The following is a 21,475-nucleotide window of genomic DNA, read 5'->3' as shown; positions in this document are numbered from 1 at the left end:
GACACACACACACACACACACACGGACACACACACATGGACACACACACACAGGGATGGATGGATGGAGACACACACACACACAGGGATGGATGGATACACACACACACAGGGATGGATGGATGGAGACACACACACACAGGGATGGATGGATGGAGACACACACACACAGGGATGGATGGATGGATGGAGACACACACACACAGGGATGGATGGATGGATGGACACACACACACACAGGGATGGATGGATGGATGGACACACACACACACAGGGATGGATGGATGGATGGACACACACACACAAAGGGATGGATGGATGGATGGACACACACACACACAGGGATGGATGGATGGATGGACACACACACACACAGGGATGGATGGATGGATGGACACACACACACACAGGGATGGATGGATGGATGGACACACACACACAAAGGGATGGATGGACGGACACACAGGGATGGACGGACACACAGGGATGGACGGACACACACACAGGGATGGACAGGCATGTCTCACCCTCGGCTTATACACGAGTCAATAAGTTTGCCAGTTTTTTTGGGGGTAAATTGGGGGCCTCGGCTTATATTCGGGTCGGCCTATACTCGAGTATATACGGTAGATAAGGCTCTAGTTGAGTGCGCAGTAACAAAAGGTGGAGGAACCTCCCTCATTTTGTAAGCTTCAGAGATAGCTTGGTTTTATCCACCTGGCTAATGTGGCTTTAGAAGCACTATTTCCCCTGTGTTCCTTAAAAGAGGACAAACAAGGCATCAGTTTTTCTAAAGGTCTTGGTGACCTCAAGATAGATCTTACCACTACTGGTCTGGCCCTCAAAATTTATTTAAAAAATCTGGCTATAGTGCGATTTTCCAGGAGAGAAAACGAGTAAAACATTAATAGCTGACAGCATCCCGGTCCTGGCCCTCTCCAGGCACTGAGAAACAGGAGACAGCAGCACAGCCAACCTCCCCAGCGGAGTGCTGCTTCTGGCAGAGGAGAAGGTTAGGGACATGCCCCAAATAGCCATACAGAGCCCCTCCTGCTCATGAGACCTAGGGAACCAGATTCTAGGAACATGTTAACCCCCCCGTCCAGAGGAAGCACTAATAACTGACATGGGGCCTGGAGGACCGCCCTTTTATCTTGTGGGGGTAACGTGTTTCCTGTCCTGGTAGCAGGAGCCCTACGTCTTATGGACTGTCCTGGAAGACACTTTGAGAAAATAGGATTTTTTGTACTCACCGTAAAATCCTTTTTTTCTGTAGTTCACCGACTGACACAGCTCCTTTTTAGACCATCGGGTTGTTACGCCACCTTTAGGAGAGGACTAGGCAGAACATGTTAACATGTTATAACAAAACTAGAACTTTCTAGTTCCGCCCAAGGGGCGGTCCCTTAGGTAACAACCCCCCCAGCCTGCCTCCTGCAGCCTCAGTACGTCAACAAGCAGTATAACGTAAAAAATAGGAGTGGAGGGTGCTGTCAGTCGGTGAACTACAGAGAAAAGGATTTTATGGTGAGTACAAAAAAATCCTATTTTCTCCTATGTTCACTGAATGACACAGCTTCTTTCTCAGACCATCGGGACGTTCCCAAGCCGTGCCAAAACGAGGGGTGGGAAACAGCATAAATACTTCACCCACAATGGCATGTGGGAACCAGTATAAAACTTCACCCACAAAAAGTGTGGGAACAGCAAGAACCCTTTTCCCACAAAAAAAGTGCTCCTAAATCTGGGAGTCACTACCTTACAAACCGACTCAAACCTTGCGGTAACAAATGCAACAGTACATTTACTAAAAGGTACTGTGTTTTTCACCAAAAACCCAGATTTTTTTTTTAGTGCAATTGCAAATTACATGGCCGCCTGCAAAACTTTGGGGCCAAAACAGGCATCAGCCGATGCACCGACATCTACCTTGGAGAATTTTGTGAACAGACGACCAAGTCGCCACTTTACACACTTGAGCGACAGACGCTTGATGTCGGAAGGCCAAGGCGTTCCAATTGCCTTGGTGGAGTGGGCCATGACCGGAAAAGGAGGCACCTGCCCCTTCAATCTGCCTGATCCACCTGGAAATGATGGGCGACGAGACCGCCATGCCTTTTTTCGGACCAGCCACCGAAACAAAACAAGGAGTCTGACTTCCGAAAGGGAGCCGTAGTCGACAAATACACCCTCAGAGCCCCGGCCCTCTCTTTAGGATGTGTCAGTTTAGGACACATAGATGGTAACAAAATGTCTTCATTGATGTGGAACGCCGAAACCACCTTCGGCAGAAAAGAAGGTTGCGAACACAACACCACTTTATCCTTGTGGATAACCAGATAGGGCGACTTGCAAAACAAGGCCGCCAGTTCCGAAATCCTCCTGGCCGATGTAATGGCAAATAGAAAGACCACTTTCTGAGAAAGTCAACAGTGGGATCGCTCCGATATTTTCAAATGGCGGTTTCTGAAGCGCCGATAACACTAGGTTCAGATCCCACGGGGGTAACTGTGGACGCACCGGAGGAACTACATGTCAGACCCCTTGAACAAAAGTGCTCACTAGAGAGTGAGACACCAGGGGTCGCTGAAAAAAAAGACAGCCAAAGCTGATATCTGTCCCTCAAATGGTGCTTAAAGCCAATTTCTGGTCTACTCCTTGCTGTAGAAACAGCAGGATCCTGGATATAGAAAAGAAGCGTGGACACCATCCTTTCTCCTCATGCATGGAGATGTAGGCTTTCCAGGTACGATGATATATCTTCCGAGAAGAAGATTTCCATGCTCTCAGCATAGTTGGAATCAGAGCCCCGGTTCCTCAACACCTGGCTCCCAATAGGCATGCCGTTAAAACCAGCAATGGTAGAGCAGGATGGAGAATCGGACCATGAGAGAGCAGTAACCTCTTGTAACGGCAGTTGCCATGGGGCATCCGCCACCAGGCACATTAGGTCTGCGTACCAGGGACGCTGGGGCCAATCTGGGGCAATCAGAATTACTGGAATCTCTTCGGCCTCCACTCTGCGGAGCAGACGTGGTAACAGTTTCAGGAGGAAAGGCATAGGTCTGCTGGTACTGATCCCACAAGCACATCTGACGCTTCTCCCCAAGGATCTCTTGTACTGGACACGAATCTCGGCACCTTCCGACTGAGACGGGAGGTCAGAAGATCCACGTCTGGTGTGCCCCATCACAGGCACAGCAGCCTGAACACCTCCGGATGCAATGCCCATTCTCCTGGGACCAGCATCTGGCGACTCGGATAGTCCGCCTGACAGTTCTCCACTCCCGGGATGTAAATGGCCGATAGGGTCGGTACATGTCGCTCTGCCCACTGAAGGATGTGAGCTACCTCCCGTGCAGCGGCCAAGCTTCTTGTTCCTCCTTGGTGATTGACATATGCCACCGCCATGGCGTTGTCTGACTGGATCCTGATCGGACGCCCTCAAAGTCTTATCAACCACGTGGAGAGGCATAGCCTGATCAATCGCAGCTCAAGCACATTGATCGGCAACTTGGATTCCTCCTCCCACCAGAGGCCCTGGGTCGACTGAACTCCCATTACTCCACCCCACCCGGTTAGGCTGGCATCCGTTGTGATCACTGTCCAATGTAGCGGTAGGAACGACTTTCCGGACCGAAGTGCCGGGGACCTCAGCCACCAGAGCAGGGAGTCCCTGACTAACTGGCTCACCTGAATCTGCCGATCCAGGGATAACAGAGATTTGTCCCATTTCGTCAAGATCTCCTTCTGCAAGACTCTGGTGTGAAATTGGGCATAGGGTACCGCCTCGAAGGAGGCCCCCATGAGCCCCAGGATTCGCATGCAGAGGCGTAGCGACAACCACCTGCGGTTCATCAGCAGTTTTAATGCGGCTCTGAGAGTCTGCAGCTTGTCTGAAGGCAAAAACACTCTCGCTTCCATGGAGTCCAGCAGCAAGCCTAGGTAAGCCAATCGCTGAGTCAGTACATTCACCGACTTTCTTAGGTTCAACAGCCACCCAAATTCCTGCAGGGTCTGCATGCTGATTGCGACATCTTCATCTAATTCTGAGGTGGAAGATGCTCTCAGGAGGAGATCGTCTAGGTAACCTACGATCGCGATCCCGCGTTGTCGTAGCAACGCCAAAATAGGAGCCAATACCTTGGTAAAGACTCAGGGGGCTGATGCCAAACCAAAGGAGAGAGCCACAAACTGGTAGTGGGCTTCCCAAAATTTCTGATGCCGAAGGCATATGGGTATGTGCAGGTACACATCCTGGATGTTCAAAGATGCCAGGGAGTCCCCTTGATGGAGTGCAGAGACTACTGAGTGAACTGATTCCATTCTGAACCTATGTACTTTTATAAAGTAATTGAAGGCTTTTAGGTCCAAGATTGGACGTACCCCCTTCCTTTTTGAGTACTACAAAAAGATTGGAGTAGAACCCCTGGAATCTTTCCGGCTCCGGAACAGGTACTATTACCCCACGACTCAGCAGGTCCCTTACTGTCCCCATCGGGGCCTCCCGGCAAGGCTGGAGTACGGGTATGCTGGAGGGGAAGAATCTATTTGGCAACCAAGAGAGGAACTCTATCTTGTAGCTGGAGGAAATCAGATCGCAGACCCATTGGTCGGACAGCCGAGAGGCTCACCGGGCTGCAAACTCCCAAAGGCGACCCCCCCCAGCCGTGTTGCGGGCGGGAGCAAACCTTCATGCGGTAGCACTTTTGCTCACAGGCTTGCGGCTCCAGGGTCGTTTTTGTCCTTCAGAGGTCGTCCTGTCGGGCTGGGGACATTTAGCCGAAGCCGGGCGGACGAAAAAGCAGATGAGCAGAAAATTAGGGCCCTTGCCGACGGCATGGCTCCTTAACCTTCCTGGTCTGTGGGAGTAGAGTACTCTTACCACCTGTGGCATTTTTAATAATGTCATCCAACGAGGCTCCAAAGAGCTGCTCACCAAGGAAGGGTAAATCAGTCAGGGCTTTTTTAGATGCCTGGTCGGCCGACCAGCATTTTGGCCAAATCAGGCGCCTCAGCACCACAGTTGACACTGAAGCCCTGGATAACAGAGGGAGAGTATCCAGGGCCGCGTCACAAACGTACTTAAGGCCTTGCACTAACTGGTCTGCTAGTTCCACGCAGACAGGAGAAGCCTGTTGCTCCCCCATGTCGCGGTGCAAAAGCTTTGCCCATTCAGTAAGTGTCTGCGACACAAGTGCCGATGCCAGTACTGGTCGCATTGCTGACCCCACAACCATAAACAAGGAGTGAGCCACTGCTTCGGCCTTCCTGTCCGTGGGATCCTTAAAGGCAGGAGTTCCCTCTACCAGGATCGTGGTTACTTTGTTTAACCTGGATACTGGGGGGTCCACTTTTTGAGAAGGATCTCCTCAAAGGGGTATCGCACCGCCATGTATTGTGGACCGAGAAGGTCCGTTGCAGTCGACCCCATTCCTTGTATATGAACTTATCGAAATAAGTCAGATACAGAAACACCTTAGGTGTACAGGCTTTCTTACGGGACCCAAAAGGGACCACTACATCAGCAGAAGGATCTGCTGTATTCTGAATTTTCAGGGTATAACGCACAGCTGTGCCAAGTGCTCCAACAAGCGCTTTATTGCGCACGGACCCGGATGGGGAATTATCCTCACTGTCCGAACGGTCCTGGTCAGCATCATCTGAAACACCAGGTCAGGGGTCCACAACCTCAGCAGGGCCCGAGTCTGCATCAGAGCTCTCCCCGGAGGACGGGGGGCAGAGGCCGTTTTTTACCACCTTTGCGCCCATGCACCGCCTCCATCTTGTATTAAGGACCGCTGACAAAGCGTCCAGAGCCACTGCACTGTCTGCAGGCGAACCGGTTGCAATTTCCTGGATTTCAGGGGAAAGAAACACCAGTTTCTGAAGCCATGTTGACCCTACCCAGTCTGCCACCTGTTGGGGACTTAGGACAGTGATGGTCCCACCCTCCTAACTGCTGCAGGCTTAGGGGCCCCCACCGCAGGACTCACCACCCTGACCGAGTTCTGCGCTGTCCAGCTAGGTGTGCCTGTGTCAGCTCCCAGGTGCTTATGAGAGAAAACTGTGCTGTGCTGAGCTCCACTGTACAGCGATGAGGATGAAAAACGTGTTCAGGCTTTAACAAAATGGCAGAGCGTCCAGTATAAAGGACATAATCACATGAAAAATGGCCGCCGGACTACAGTAAAATGGAGTCAGAGCATGCTGCTCCCTGGTCACACCAAAAATGGCCGCCAAACACTGTATGCAATGAGGGACAGTAAAAAGCAGGCAGAGAAAATGGAGGTAAACAGCACTACAGTGATCAGCAGACACAGCCTTCAGACACCCAGGGGAGAGACCTACAGACATCCAGGGCACAGCTACCCAGCGCAGTCCCCACCCCAGGTGAGAGCCCCCCCCCCTCGGGAGCCCGTTTATGGCACACACACCACTCAGCAGCCCATGCAGCATCCCCCACAGGGAGGGGGAGGGAAGATAGGGACAAGGAGAGAAGAGAGGAAAGTGAGGGACCCACGAATTGACCTCCCAGGGAATGCCCAGATGCTCAGCCACACCGAGGCAGGGAGAGCTGTACTTAGCAGTCCTGACCAGCTGGGGAGCATTCCATCACAGACCCACTCTCTGATCAGTACAGGGTGGCTGCTGGCCCAGCACACTGTGACGCAAACATCAGTAGCCCGGTCATATGTGTGCCCCGGGGCATTACGCCCACTGGCAGCCCATGGAGCTGGGGGGCATGTCGTGGCCAGCCCAGCACGGAGCTCTGGTCTGCACACGCGCGCTGGCAGGCCGGGGAGACTACAAGGATAAGGGTATCCAGAACCTGTCACCCAACCGGCTGTTGATAGCGGATCACAGGATCTTTAACCTCCCTGGCGGTATGATTATTTCTGATTTTAGGTGCTGAAAGCGGTACAATTATTTTGCATGGAAATTTGGCATTTTATATTGTAGGCCTGCAATTCTTAGGAATTACTCTCTTAAATCTGTTCAAACCAGAGTCTAGTAGACATCCCGGGTATGATAAAGTTTATAATATAATAAATAACTATAAATAATGATAACAAATAATAATAAAAATTATTCAATAATGTAATCAAATCCAAAAACACAGAAATTTGCTCATTTGCAGAATTGTCGCTCTCATTAGATTTAGTGTTTGACGACGGATCTCCCCACAAATCACCATCGCTCACTTCTGCAAGTGATTCTAATTTATTATCGCTGTTTTCTAGCTGATTTAAAATCACTTTTGACATAAAGGGACACTTTTTGGTTGCTATGGACAATCTCCAAATTCCAGGCAGAAAAACACAGTATTTATAATATAAAAGTGCATGCAGGGCACTGGACAGACCACTAGGGACAAAGGGGGTGTGTATTTTTTTTATACAGTACTGTAATCTTACAGATTACAGTATACTGTATGTTTTCTGCGTTTTTACTTTTTTGAATTTGGCGCCGATCTCTGCTCCCGTGCGTCGTAATGTCGCAGTGAATGGAGCTCAGCGGCACTGTGTGAATCGTGTGGAGGATGGCTCGCACACACAGCGGGGAGGACATCGCTGGATCTAGGGGACAAGGTAAGTAAGTCTCCCTGTATCCTGCAATGTGATCCCGAGTCTGGCCTGGGGTTACCGCTCGTGGTACTAAAATTCCACCCTGAGCCAGACTCGGGAATACCGCCAGGCAGGTTAATCGTAAAATGTACGGACTGATGGGCCAGCAGGGTTCCTAGGTCCGTCTCCTTCACTAGGCAGGTAAAAAATTAGGCTGCAGGAGACACGCTGGGGGGTTGTTACCTAAGGGACCGCCCTTTGGGTGGAACTAGAAAGTTCTAGTTTTGTTATAACATATTAACATGTTCTGACTAGTCCTCTCCTGAAGGTGCCATAACAACCCGATGGTCTAAGAAAGGAGCTGTGTCAGTCGGTGAACGTAAGAGAAATATTTTTTTTTTACCCTGCTGCAGCAAACTGGATTGTGCTTTTATTGCGTTTTTTGTCATCTTCTGGATCAACTGTTAGTATAGAACAGTGTATATGGAGGTTTTCTTTTTTTCCTCTTGGTTGAACTAGATGGAATTGTGTCTTTTTTCAACTTGACTAATTATATAACTATACCTAGAGGCGATTCAGTTCGCATTGTGCGCTATATAAGTATTTCATTCATTCATTCACCTGGCTGGCCACATTTTTTTGTTTGCCACTGTCCAAATTTTCCTGTAGGCAGTGTAAATTCATGTAGTCTCTGAATTTCTATGTCTCTTAATGAACTGCAAGACATAGATTTTTCAGTTCAAATTCCAATACCTCACAACTAGTAATAGAGAGCTTGGAGATCCAGCATTAAAGTCTTGTATATAAACAAAAGAAGGAGGGGGCATCTAACAGTATCAGTGCATGAGCAGAAAACTTAAATGTAGGTAGTTCACCTTGGCGAGTGGGCCAAGAAAGCACCAATTTGTGTCCTTGCTAACCAGCTTACAAAGCATAATTGCAGTGTCAATCGAGGTGCTCGAAAACACATCTCAAGGTTGGGTGTACCACATTCAACAATACTGTTGGATAATGAGAGTCCACACGATGCAGAGTAAGGTGGTGGATCACAAAAAAAAAGTTAAATTAAAGTCCCGAATTTATGAATATCAGTAAAACAAAATTTTTCGGAGCATAGTTACCTTTGATACTCTTAAATGCACTCCATCTTTTATTGCTTATACAGAGAGAAATCCCTTTTTCATAACACAAAAAACAATCCCTTTAATTCAATCTAACAGTGGTTGAGAGTACAAAGATCTTACAACTACAGTTTTAAATTAAACATACCCAATCCTTGACAAAATTCCATGTTTCCCAGATAAGGTAACAACATCAAATCCTATTCTTCTGCCTCTTTGTCTAACTTCTTCTGTGTAAAAGCCATCAATGGGGGTACCAGATGACTTTAAAGCTTCGGAGGCTTTATGGATTAAGGTGGTTTTTCCAATTCCTTCAAAAATAAAATAAATACAAATATTTATGTATAGTTTAAGGTTATACCATCTAAGCATCAACACACACAATCAATTACAACTAATGCAACAGTAAAGCCTGGTACACACAGACCGAATATTGGCTGCTCCAACAGAAACCGGCTGACATTTGGACCGTGTGTACACTAGCGTGTTGGACAGAAGCTGGTTCTGCAACAGCTGATTTCTGTTAAATGGGCATGCTGGAAAACCAGCAGATCCACCAGATCAGCGCTGGCAGACAATGGCTGTGAGCACTGACTGGTGTGTTCTGGAGGAAGGGAAGGCTCCTGTCAGAACACAATAGCTCAGGATGGGGGATCACTGTTATAACATTGGTTAGTTAGAACAGCAAGCTCCTTCATTTTCTTACGTTTAGCCCGCTGGGTTGAAAAAAAACCGAAAAAAAAAAAAAACGGATAGACTTGTTAATGGTTACATGGTATAGACGCAACAGGGGAGAACCATTTTAGAAAGGTATATACTTTGTGAGGATTCATTGTGAAAAAACATATGCCTATTGAAGAAAGCAATTAAAAGATATTACCATATCACAATACTACTATAAGTTGTCCTTTTATAAAGTTATGGGGAAAAAAAAAAAAAAAAAAAACGTACCTTACAGGTTTAGTTACTAAGCAGATATGAATCAGATACCAGTAAGGGTCAGTAAAAAAGGAATGGTCAGTGTGTAATAAAAAGTTCATATAGCAGGCATGCAGCAGATACCAGGCTAAAATCAGTATAAAGTCATGGTCAGCATGTATAATGTGGCAAGCAGTAGATGCAGGACAAGAGGCAAGCCTGAGTTAAGGTAACAGGACATAAGCCAGTGTGTAAAATCTAGCAGCAGAAGTCTTTAACCAGAGAGGCAGACATACAGGGTTTGATAATACGTGTACAATTGCCAGGTAATCACCAACCAGCAAAATTCTCCCACTCTACATGACTCTGGTCCGGCCGCACCTAGAGTATGCTGTCCAGTTCTGGGCACCAGTCCTCAGGAAGGATGTACTGTAAATGGAGCAAGTACAAAGAAGGGCAACTAAGCTCAGAAAGTGTCTGGAAGATATTAGTTATGAGGAAAGGTTGCGAGCACTGAACTTATTCTCTCTGGAGAAAAGACGCTTGAGAAGGGATATGATTTAAATTCATAAATACCGTTATCCCACAATAGGGATAATACTTTTTTGCGGAAGAGAGTTTAACAAGACACGTGGCCACTCTCTAAAATTAGAAGAAAAGAGGTTTAACCTTAAACTACGTAGAGGGTTCTTTACTGTTAGAGCGGCAAGGATGTGGAATTCCCTTCCACAGGCGGCGGTCTCAGCGGGGAGCATCGATAGTTTAAAAAAACTATTAAACACCTGAATGACCGCAACATACAGAGATATACAATGTAATACTGACATATAATCACACACATAGGTTGGACTTGATGGACTTGTGTCTTTTTCTAACTTCACCTACTATATGTAAGTATGTAACTGTACACATTGAGTGCACACATGTGGCAATCACAGCATTAAAAGAAAATACATGTAAAAAATAAAAGCAAGGATCAAATAAGTGTTCTAGGCAATCCTGCATCACATCCCAGAAACAAGTAACAATAAGTAAATTACTGTCAAAAAGGGTTGGAGGGACTTTTAACCACTTAAGCCCCGGACCTTTTGGCTGCCTAAAGACCAGAGGACTTTGCAATTTGGCACTGCGCTGCTTTAACTGGTAATTGCGGTCATGCAATGTTGTACACAAATGAAATATGTGTCCTTTTCCCCCCCCACAAGTATCCCTGTACTCTCCTGAGTACAGGGATACCACATGTGTGGAACTTTTTGGGAGCCTAGCCACGTATGGGGCCACAAAAACCAAGCACTGCCTTCAGGATTTCTAAGGGCATACATTTTTGATTTCACTCCTCACTACCTATCAGTTTCAAAGGCCTTAAAATGCCAAGATGGCACAACCCCCCCCCCCACCCAAATGACCCAATTTTGGAAAGTAGACACTCCGTGCTTTCTAGAGACACAACATCCTCTTTGGGGGTTTCTTTGGGTAGGGGTACCAGAGAGGACATGTGGAAAATGCCTCTCATGCAGCTGGCTTACTACATTTGCATTGGGAATTTGGGCGAGAGCACCGTCTGGAAACAGAAGGGCTCTGATGATCTCTTCCTGGAATTTAAGGAAGGATCCAGTTCATCCTGAAGCTCTGTATAGCACGAGTGTTCAGCAAAGCCAAGTGAAATAAATAGACACTTTTTTGTACCAGTGTCTGGCCTTACAAGCAATTGGGTACGGTGCCATCTGGTAGTTGAGGTCCACCCCTCCCATATTGAGGTTATATCTATGGACACAGAGGGGTTTCTCCACAACACCAGTCGCCGTAGGAATTTGGACCATAGTGTCTGTGTGAAGGGAGGAAAGAACGAAAACATTCTTGTTATCTCTCCACTTCAAAGCGAGCAAATTATTACATCTCAAGCAGGCTCTCTCCCCCAGCCTAAGATGGGAATCTACAAGCTTCTGGGGTAAGCCCCGGCGATTAGTTCGCACGGTGCCACATGCGTCAATTTGATGATCAAACAAGTAACTAAAAAGTGGCACGTTTGTGTAATAAATTTTCCACATACAAGTGGTACCCCTTTCCAAATAAGGGTGACACCAAGTCCCACACAATCTTACCAGTGCTCCCTATGTAATCTGGGCAGTTTGGCGGCTCTACGTGACTATGTCTTCCCTCGTAAACCATAAAACTATATGTAAACCCTGTGGCCCTGTCACAGAGCTTATACACCTTGACCTTGTATCTGGCACGCTTGCTGGGAAGATACTGTTTGAATGACAAGTGGCCAGAAACCATAATCAGGGACTCATCAATGCAGACAACTTGATGGAGAGTAAGCAAGTCTGAAAAACATTGGTTGAAGTGGTTTTACGAGGGGCCGATTTTTGTAGAGCCGATCAAATTCAGGGTCACCCCGAGGATGACAGAGTTCATTGTCACTGAAGTGCATGAACCGCAAGATTTACCCGTATCATTTCCTGGTCATGGAGGCAGAGAACACGAGCATATGGTGAATTTGGTCAGTGGACCAATATGACCGCAACTCACTCTTTTTTTAGTTATGCCCACGAGGAGGGATTGGCCCAGGAAGGTCTTAAATTTGGAGACCATAATTGGTCTCCAATCTCTGGCAAGGGTCAGCTGGGGATTAGCGATGATGAATTGACTAGCATATAAATAGCTGTGGTCCACAATAGATCTATAGTGATCTTTGGTGTAAAACAGCCAATAAAAATCAAGTGATATAAAATCAACTGTTTCCACCTAAATTCCGGGTTGGCCAGTGAATGGGGGAAGTACAGGTGCTGCAGAAGTGGTGAGTTTCCAATTAGGATTGGCGAATGCAGTAGGAAGGGCACTACAGGCCTGTCTTTGCCGTCTTTTTGGTGGCGGCGGGACACTACTTGTGCTTGAACTGCACTTATGGGACTCCCCACATCACCAAGTGTTACTGCTGTGCTGGATGTATGACCAGGATGTACTAGGCCGCTGGTGCTTGCCAGTTCATCAGAAGGAATAGAGGTGCTAGTACTGGCTCTCTGCTCCATGCAAGGGACCTGCGGTTCTTGCACCTCAACGACAGCAGAAGATAATCAGGGTCTGGTACGCCTGACCTTGGCAGGGACCACAACTCCGATGAGTGACTTCCTCTTCACCATCTGTCATGCTCAGAAACATGTACTAGTGTACCTTCGATTTGCCATTTTGGGCTCTAAATTTACTGATACACTAATGAGACTCACCAGGTAAAAAAGCTCCCGACTGATTCAAACACTTCCAAAAAAACTGTGAGCATTCGCAGGGATCAGGCATGACTCTGCAAACGTTGCAGTTATGCAAGTTGTGTTTTGTAAGTAACAGTGATCGATTGATACTGCACTTTGGTGGGCTGGGCGGAGGGGCTAAACGCAGGTGCTAGCAGGTATCTGGGCTCATCCCACTAACACTGCATTTTTAGGAACCCTAATATAGTTCTGATCAGATCAAATATCGATCCGTTCAGACACTATACTACTAAGGGAGTCGTATGGTGCGTGGGTGTTAGCGGTACTGGCACTGATACGACGCTGCCTGGGGCAACGCAGACCCTATCTGATGCTAAAACTTAATGCTATAGACGCTACAAAAAATAAACTAGCTAAACTGCGTCAACCCGTGACACTTATACTGTGATCACAGGTGATTGGGTAATCAAAGGGTTAAAGCGTTATTGGGAGGGGGATCCTATACCTATCTGAGCCTAATACTAAATTACCCTAACACCGATTAGTGTCACTAATGAAACTAGTACAGAGATCAAAAAATATGATTGCTGTACTGGGTGACACAGTGACAGGTGGTGAAGGGGTTAATTGGGGGGGGGGGTGAATTGTGTGCCTATGTGATCTGGTGTTGGTGCACTTACTTGGGTGTCTTCTCTCGTCTCGGTCTGGAACGAAAAGATCGACACGAGGAGAGAGGACATCACTTCCCCTGTCAGTGTTTACAGTTACACGACAGGGGAAGGATATCATACATCAGGAACAATCACCAGGTCCAGGCCAGATATCATTGGCCTGAGCCTGGGGATTGATTGGTTCCTGACTGAATCCGATTGTTGCGGCCGGCGGGGGGGAGTGCGTGCATGCGCCCGATATAGCACACCGGTGATTTGCCTGCCTGTACCATTCTGCCGCAGTACAACTGTGACGGACGGTCGGCAAGCGGTTAAGGTGACTACTCATCCAAGAGATTAGACACAGATAATTATATAAAGATCTAAATTTATTCTAGTATAGTTGACTATCCACCCATGCAACAAAGTTGGCTGTTAGCCCATAAAAACATAATTTAACCACTTCCCGACCGGCACACGATGATGTACATCGGCAGAATGGCACGGACAGGCATATGGGCATACAGGTACATCCCTTCAAGAATGCCGCCGTGCCATCACGTCGCGCACCGGTCGGGACCCCCATGAGTCCAGCCGCGGGTCCCGCGGACTCGATTGCCGTGGGGATACCTGCGATCGTCTCACGGGGAGGCTGAACGGGGAGATGCGGAAATAAACAGCATCTTCCTGTTCTGCCTAGCAACTAGTGACACTGATCTCTGCTCCTTGTGAATGGAGCAGAGATCAGTGTTCACTAACACACAGCCATGCCCCCCCCAGTTAGTAACACGCCCCTAGGACACACTTAACCCCTACGCTGCCACCCCCTGGTTAACCCCTTCACTGCCAGTGTCATTTACACAGGAATCAGTGTATTTGTATAGCACAAAAAAAGTACAAAAATGTCCGATGCGTCCGCCATAATGTCGTAGTTACAATAAAAATCGCTGATTGCCACCATTACTAGTAAAAAAAAAAAATAATAATAATTATTTATAAAAATGCCATAAAACTATCCCTTATATTGTAAACGCTATAAATTTTGGGTAAACCAATCAATAATCGCTTATTGCAATTTTTTTACCAAAAATATGTAGATGAATATGTATCAGCCTAAACTGAGGAAAAAAAATGTTTTTTATATATTTTGGGGGATATTTAGTATAGCAAAAAGAAAAAAATAATGCGTTTTTTTTTCAAAATTGTCACTTTTTTTGTTTATAGCGCAAAAAATAAAAACCGCAAGGGTGATCAAATACCACCAAAAGAAAGCTCTATTTGTGGGATAAAAAGGACGTCAATTTTGTTTGGGAGCCACGTCATACGACCGTGCAATTGTCAGTTAAAGCGACGCAGTGCTGAATCGCAAAAAGTGGTCTGGTCTTAAGCCAGCAAAATTGTCCGGTCTTAAAGTGGTTAAAATCAACATACATCCATGTAAGAAAGGTATAAACAACCCCTTATTGCAGTATAGTTCCCTATCCACCGTAATGATATGACATACAATTGTACATCATAAAACCACTAATTGAACTCACGTCTCGGATGTTTGTGACCCAGAAAGAAACTGTAACAGATGTCCCCCTACTCTTAGTAGTGAAGTTTCCACTTCATTGTGAAGAGGGCTTTGGGGAAGAATTGGTTGTTCACTGCTCTAGTCCAGTTGGCTGCAGTTTGACAGACAGAAATCACAGCAATAGCTGGTTATAGTGCTGGGCCTGCAAAAGACAGCCTTTAGGAGCGTCTATCACATTATCTCTGCAGAATCTCTGAATGAATGAACATCTTCAATTGGTAGAGAAGTTTGTTTAGAATGAACTCTTTTTCCACCAGATCGGCAATGCGTGAAAAATTTTCAACCGATATATAAAAAGAAAGCGAGGAGATTCAGATGTGACAGTGCAGAGGCTGTTTTTAGCGAATAGGAGAAGAGAGCATATCCACATTGGTAAACATATTGCTTGAAGCAGCATTTTGAAGTGTATAGGCATTTAGGGGAGAGTAATCTCCCTTAGCCTCCTCTAACCTGACCTCTAGGGTGCTCTTTATTGCCTTCCATGTCCATCTTTGCTAGGCTGGGAAAATTAGGATCCAACTTAGGTAAAGACATTGGAACTGGAGAAGGAGCCTGGCGCTTTGGAAAGCGATAGCTGTATTAAAACCATAGAACAGTGATACAGTTGCAGAAAAATCAGGTTAGTCAGGTAGACTGCTTATTGCATGTCGGAAATAGAACTAAAATGAGGTGCAGAGACCAGTGTTGAAAGTGGGTGCTCCTTAAGAGCAAGTGAAGCAACCTTACTCAGACGTTGAGTCTGCTTTCGCAGAGTAAATACTCACCTTTTGCCATTGATCCATTTAACCTGGTTTCAGTCATAGCTACAGAATATAGAACCAAGTGTGTCTGAGAAGGATATGCAGCAACCCGGGTGTAGCAAAGTCATCATTGCAAAAGGGCAAGAGGAAATGCCTAAGCACCTCTAGGCGGAAGTGGCAGTAAACCTGTTCATCCACAGTGGTTAAGTGTTATCAAATTTGAAAAAAAAAATAATAATTTGTAAAAGTAATATATTCCCAATATAGCCCCGGTGAATGGGTCTTCAGGGTCTGGGCTTCATAGGGATAGCAATATGCAGCTAACTACACGCTTTGCACAAAATGCTGAGGAGTGCGCTCATGCAGGTTCCAGTGCCCAAAAGAAAATTCCAGGCTGTCCCCACAGTACGGGGTCCAGGTACGACACCCAAGGTTTTTCTGAGGTTGCACCAATACACTGCTTCTATCATTGTATTAGAAGAAAACAAAGAGTTGATTAAAGGGATGATTTAAGAATTTGAAGATAAAATATTAACTAGGGGTGCAACGGATCAACCTGTTTGGATCGGCACACCACGCGATCCGCAGAGCACTCCACTGCCTCGGCTTTGGCCTAGCTCATGAGTGGCGGCCATCTTGGTACACCCGGCGGCCGTTTACCACATGATCGCTCCATCAAATGACAGAGCGATCACTTGTAAACAAACCTGCGTCATGTCATGACGCCGGTCCCTCTGTGTACTGATCTGTACAGTGGAGGGGAGAGATTGGAATGCAGCAGCGCTGTGGGCTGGATCTGTAGTGTCCACAGCGCTGCTCTGTGACAACTGCAGTCACGTCCATCCATGCTCAGCCATCCCTCCATACTCTGCCATACCCTGCGATACCCAGCCATACTCTGCAATAATCAGTAATACCCAGCCATAATCCGCGTTTCCCAGCCATACCCAGACAATATTACAGTGTGGGAGATGACGTGGATATTACAGTGGGGACTATGTGGTGGTGAAATTTTCACAGGTTTTTGCAAATTCAATTATTTACTGATCTGAAAAATGATCTGATACGTGACTCTGATCCGAGGAACGATCCGAGCCGTGAATTTTTTTGATCTGTTGCACCCCTAATATTAACGTAGTTAAGGTGAGAGAAAGAGTTCTCCATTAGGGTAAAGGTCTATCATCTTAGGATACTAGCAAAAACAGAGGGGAGTTGGGTAGGTTTATAGGGGAGGTTTTCAAGTGGGTATGTCCTCTAAATCTTTGCCAATGAATATACAAGCTCATAAATCAACAGACGTGAAAGGAAATCTCCCTAATGGGAGGCATATGGTAAAAACAAAACTGACCGAGGTTATAATCCTTGCTTACTCTACCCATAATGAAAATAGCATTTGAAATTAACGTAAACCCAATGTTTCATATTCCTGATATGTGCCTGCTGTACCATGTACTTGAATGAAAAAGTATCATGTCCTCTGTGTATTGCTTCCTTTGTGTGAAATCCCTGGTGTTCCTGCAAGTCTCTCTGCTTTCTTATTAAAAACGAATCACACTAAACACGAGGGCACACCATGGGCAGTTCTCTAGCAATACTGAACTCTGTTTGCTCTCTTACAATGAGCAGACTTGCCCAGACACAGCCATTCACTGGGAAGCAAAGTGTGCAGCTGTTTTCCTTCCCTAGTTCTTCTGCAGCTGAGAACAGAGGGAAAGTGATCAGAAAGGGGGGGGGGGGGTGATTTATTTTTTTATATCTATACCCAAATGTTTTTCCTTTAATTTCTATTTAAACTGAATGGGTTGCTTTACAAGGGGATCATTTATAATAACTTTAACCAGGCATTTAAGTCTTAGATGCACTCAGGCTCAGTTCACACTAGTGCAATGCGGGAAGCAGCATGTTCCCGAATCGCACCTGAATCGCCAGTGGTTCACACTGACATCTGTGAGCTGCTGCAGGTGTCAATGTACAGTTACTGTCGGAGATCACACCCATGCGATCCAATTCCAGTGTCGACCAAAAAAAAAAAAAAAGGGTCCTGCTCAAATTTGGTGCGAATAAATGCAATTTCAGCCATACAGTTTGTATGGCTGAATTTGCATCACACAGACATTGTGATATGTACAGCAATGTGGTGCGAATCACATGTAAGGTCTGTGATAGCACAAGTGCGATCCCAGTCTTATAGGCAGTTTTTAAAGTGACTTCCCCAAGCATTTTTACACAGTTCCACCACAGACTGTAGCCAATTTACTGTTTTTTATATTTGCAAGCTATCTCAGATTGGCATGATGTTGAGATCAGGGCTCTGTGAGTGTTGAATGTTTCCCTGTTCTAGTCTCACATTGCACAGCTCTTTAGTAGGGATGAGCTTCCAGTTATGGTCAAACGTAAGTTTGTCTCGAACATCGGCTGTTCAATCGTTGGTCGAAGATCGAACATTATGGGCCCATCGCACCAAATTTGAGCGGCGCATCACGGCCCACAATGCACTGCATCATTGCAGTAGTTTGCTGGCTGATGATTGGCCAATCATAGCGCCATAAGCAAACAGAGCCATAATTGGCCAAAAGCAGGGTGCCTTTGGCCAATTATGGCTCAGGGGATTAAATACACACCCCACACTATATAAGACCGTCGGCCGTGTGTAGTGGAGAGAGAGAGAGAGAGAGAGAGAGAGAGAGAGAGAGAGAGAGAGAGAGAGAGAGAGAGAGAGAGAGAGAGAGAGAGAGAGAGAGAGAGAGAGAGAGAGAGAGAGAGAGAGAGAGAGAGAGAGAGAGAGAGAGAGAGAGAGAGAGAGAGAGAGAGAGAGAGAGAGAGAGAGAGAGAGAGAGAGAGAGAGAGAGAGAGAGAGAGAGAGATTTAATTTCATTTAGATATATTGAGCAGACAGTTGATTCAGTTAGCGCCAGTATATTTAATAATAAATATTATATATACACACACACACACACCCACACTCTGTATACAGTTTAGCTAGATCTCACTGCAGAGCATTCCTGGACTGGTGTACTGTTCCTAATATACTACAGGCAGGCAGTTCATTCAGTTAGCTGCAGTATATTCAGTACTGTATCCTGTGCAGCTAGATCTCGCTGCAGACCGCTCCTGTTCTGTTCCTAATATACTACAGGCAGGCAGTTGATTCAGATAGCTGCAGTATATTCAGTATACTGTATTCAGTTTAGCTAGATTTCGCTGCAGACCGTTCCTGTTCTGTTCCTAATATACTAAAGGCAGGCAGTTGATTCAGTTAGCTGCAGTATATTCACAATCCTATCCTGTGCACCTAGATCTCGCTGCAGTCCATTCCTGTTCTGTTCCTAATACAGGGCTCGACAAACCCCATGGCGACCAGAAATTGCACCCTGGCGCCTAGGCTGCCACCAGCCTACTCTCTATCGATGCCCCAGACATGCAGTGCATTAACACTGACTGCCACCCTCCTCCCTTCTCAACTCAGTGCAGCGCTTGATGCTTGCCAGAGCCGCTGAGTGTGTGAAACTGACAAGCAACTGAGAGAGGAGGATCCGTCAGATTTGAGCTTGATGTCGGGGTGGGTGGGACCTAGTGGCTATCAAACACCAGCCAATGAGATCTGGGCTGGCCGCTACGTGTATGTGGCCCCGCCCCTTTTCTTAAGCAGCCCAATCATTGGCTGGTGTTTGATAGCTGCATGGTCCCGCCCCCCGACCGGGTTACACCAACCCCCCCCAACATTAAGCTAAATTGTGACAGCTCCTCTCTGTTGTCAGTTTCACATTGAGTGTTCAGTGTGAAAATTGCCACCGCCAACCAGTGCCATCTGCCACTGCTAACCAGTGCCATCTGCCACCGCCATCCAGTGCCCCCTGCCACCAACCAGTGCCACCTGCCAGTGCCACAATCAGTGCCACCTGCCAGTGTCACCTACCAACTGCCATTGCCAACCAGTGCCACCTGCCAGTTACAAACCAATGCCACCTGCCAGTTCCAAATCAGTGCCACCGCCAATCAGTGCCAACCAGTGCCACCTGCCAGGGCCAATAAGGCCACACGCCAGTTCCAAGCCAGTGCCACTTGCCAATGCCTATCAGTGCCAACAATGCCACCTGCCAGTGCCATCAGTGCCACCTGTCAGTGCCACTGCCAATCAGTGCCTGGGCTTACAGGACCTCCTGAGGCAGGCCAGGAAAGTCTGTGTGCATTTCTGGCAGTCATATAATGCCAGTGCTTGGCTGGCTGACTTCCAAAAGGAACAGCCTGCCTAAGATCCGTCTAATCTGTGACATTCCAACCAGATGGAACTCAACGTGGCCATGCTGCAGCGGCTGCAGAGGGCCATCAATGAGTACCTAAATATGGCACCAGGAAAGGGTCAGGGGAGCTTGGCTTTTTTTCGCCACGCCAGTGGCTCTTGATGAAGGATGCATGCACTGTCCTGTCACCATTGGAGGAGGCCACGAGGATGGTGAGTAGTGACAGTGTATGCATCAGTGATACTGTCCCTCTTATCTGTTGGAACACACGCTGCGTGGAATAATGGACAGGGCACTTGAGGCAGAACAGAGGGAGGAAGAGGACTTCCTTACCTCTCAAGGCCCCCTTTAGTCAGACAGTGTTCCTGCGGGCCCACCAATCACACAGAAAGGAGGAAGAGGCCTCTTTAACACCCTGGCCCCCATGGTCGTGGACATAGACTGGTGCCTTGATAGAGCCCACCGCTCTCTAGCCCCCAAGCCTCCTGCTGGAGCCAGACCCAGAGATGTTATTGTCCGGTTCCACTTCTTTGAAAGCAAAGAGGCACTGATCCAATCTATGCGCAACAAACCTCAAATTGTCTACAAAGGGGTGAAATTGCAGATTTTTAGTGACCTCTCCCCCATCACCCTGGCTAAACGCAGGAACCTTCGGCCGATTACCTCCTACTTGCAACATCACAAGGTTCCATATTATTGGGGGTTCCCCTTTCATTTGCTGGTGTCAAAAAAATGGAGCTCAGCATGCCTTACGGGATCTTCTGGAGTGCGAATCCTTTTTAAAGAGCCTTGGGCTTCCCCCCCTTCCTGAGGAGGACATGCATCTTGCTGAAGCCCAGATTCGCCCACTTCCCAATACTCCAAGCCGCATCTGGACACCCGTGAGGAGCAAATCCAGGAGGCTTCTCTCTACACCTCAACGTCCACGGTTCTCCAAACAACCCCCCTGAATTTCCCCGCCAGATCCCACTTGGTTCAGTTTTGTATGCTGCTTATACTCCCTCTTCCTTTCTCTTCCCTCTGTGAATTGAAGGGAAAAGGGTCCTGTTGCTACGATTATATCAAGTTTGTCCTCTGTCTTGAATGTTCAAGCTGGGACTATTTTTCCCCATCCCATGTTAATGCCATTTGTTAATTCCCGATTTCATAAGGAGAGTAGATGGCCCTTCTACCTTTACGTTCGACCGCCTCCATTGCTCGTCCGGCCATGACCCTCTTGGCCTGGGTTGATACCCTGGGTCCCCTGAGGCACGTTTCCCTCAGGCTCTACAGATGTTCTATTCTTTTTTGTTTTTGTTTCCTTTTTTATTTTTCTGACGCTTTTGTTAGTGATTCTTTTTGTTCTACAGTGTCCATTTTTATAACTCAGTTTCACTGTTTACTTAAGCACTGCACAGGCTGGTTTGGCCTCAGGTTATCCTGACTCTGGGTATGCCTACTCTTTCCCCACCGC

At 47.0% G+C, this 21,475-nt stretch overlaps 1 protein-coding gene across 2 annotated transcripts in view; it reads right to left on the bottom strand.

Annotated features, from left to right (window-relative positions):
- The window catches only part of NTPCR (nucleoside-triphosphatase, cancer-related), a 175,361-nt gene that overhangs the window by 76,498 nt on the left and 77,388 nt on the right, over positions 1–21,475 (bottom strand). For both annotated transcript variants that reach the window (XM_077486577.1, XM_077486578.1), the window contains exon 2: positions 8,837–8,999. In XM_077486577.1, coding sequence (XP_077342703.1) covers positions 8,837–8,999 — 163 coding nt within the window. The remainder of the gene's footprint in view (positions 1–8,836; positions 9,000–21,475) is intronic.

Source organism: Lithobates pipiens, unplaced genomic scaffold (assembly GCF_037356315.1).
Source record: "Lithobates pipiens isolate NorthernLeopardFrog02 unplaced genomic scaffold, aLitPip1_a1.2 Scaffold_18, whole genome shotgun sequence".
In the NCBI taxonomy this organism is placed as follows: domain Eukaryota; kingdom Metazoa; phylum Chordata; class Amphibia; order Anura; family Ranidae; genus Lithobates; species Lithobates pipiens.
This window is presented reverse-complemented; position numbering and strand designations above follow the sequence as displayed.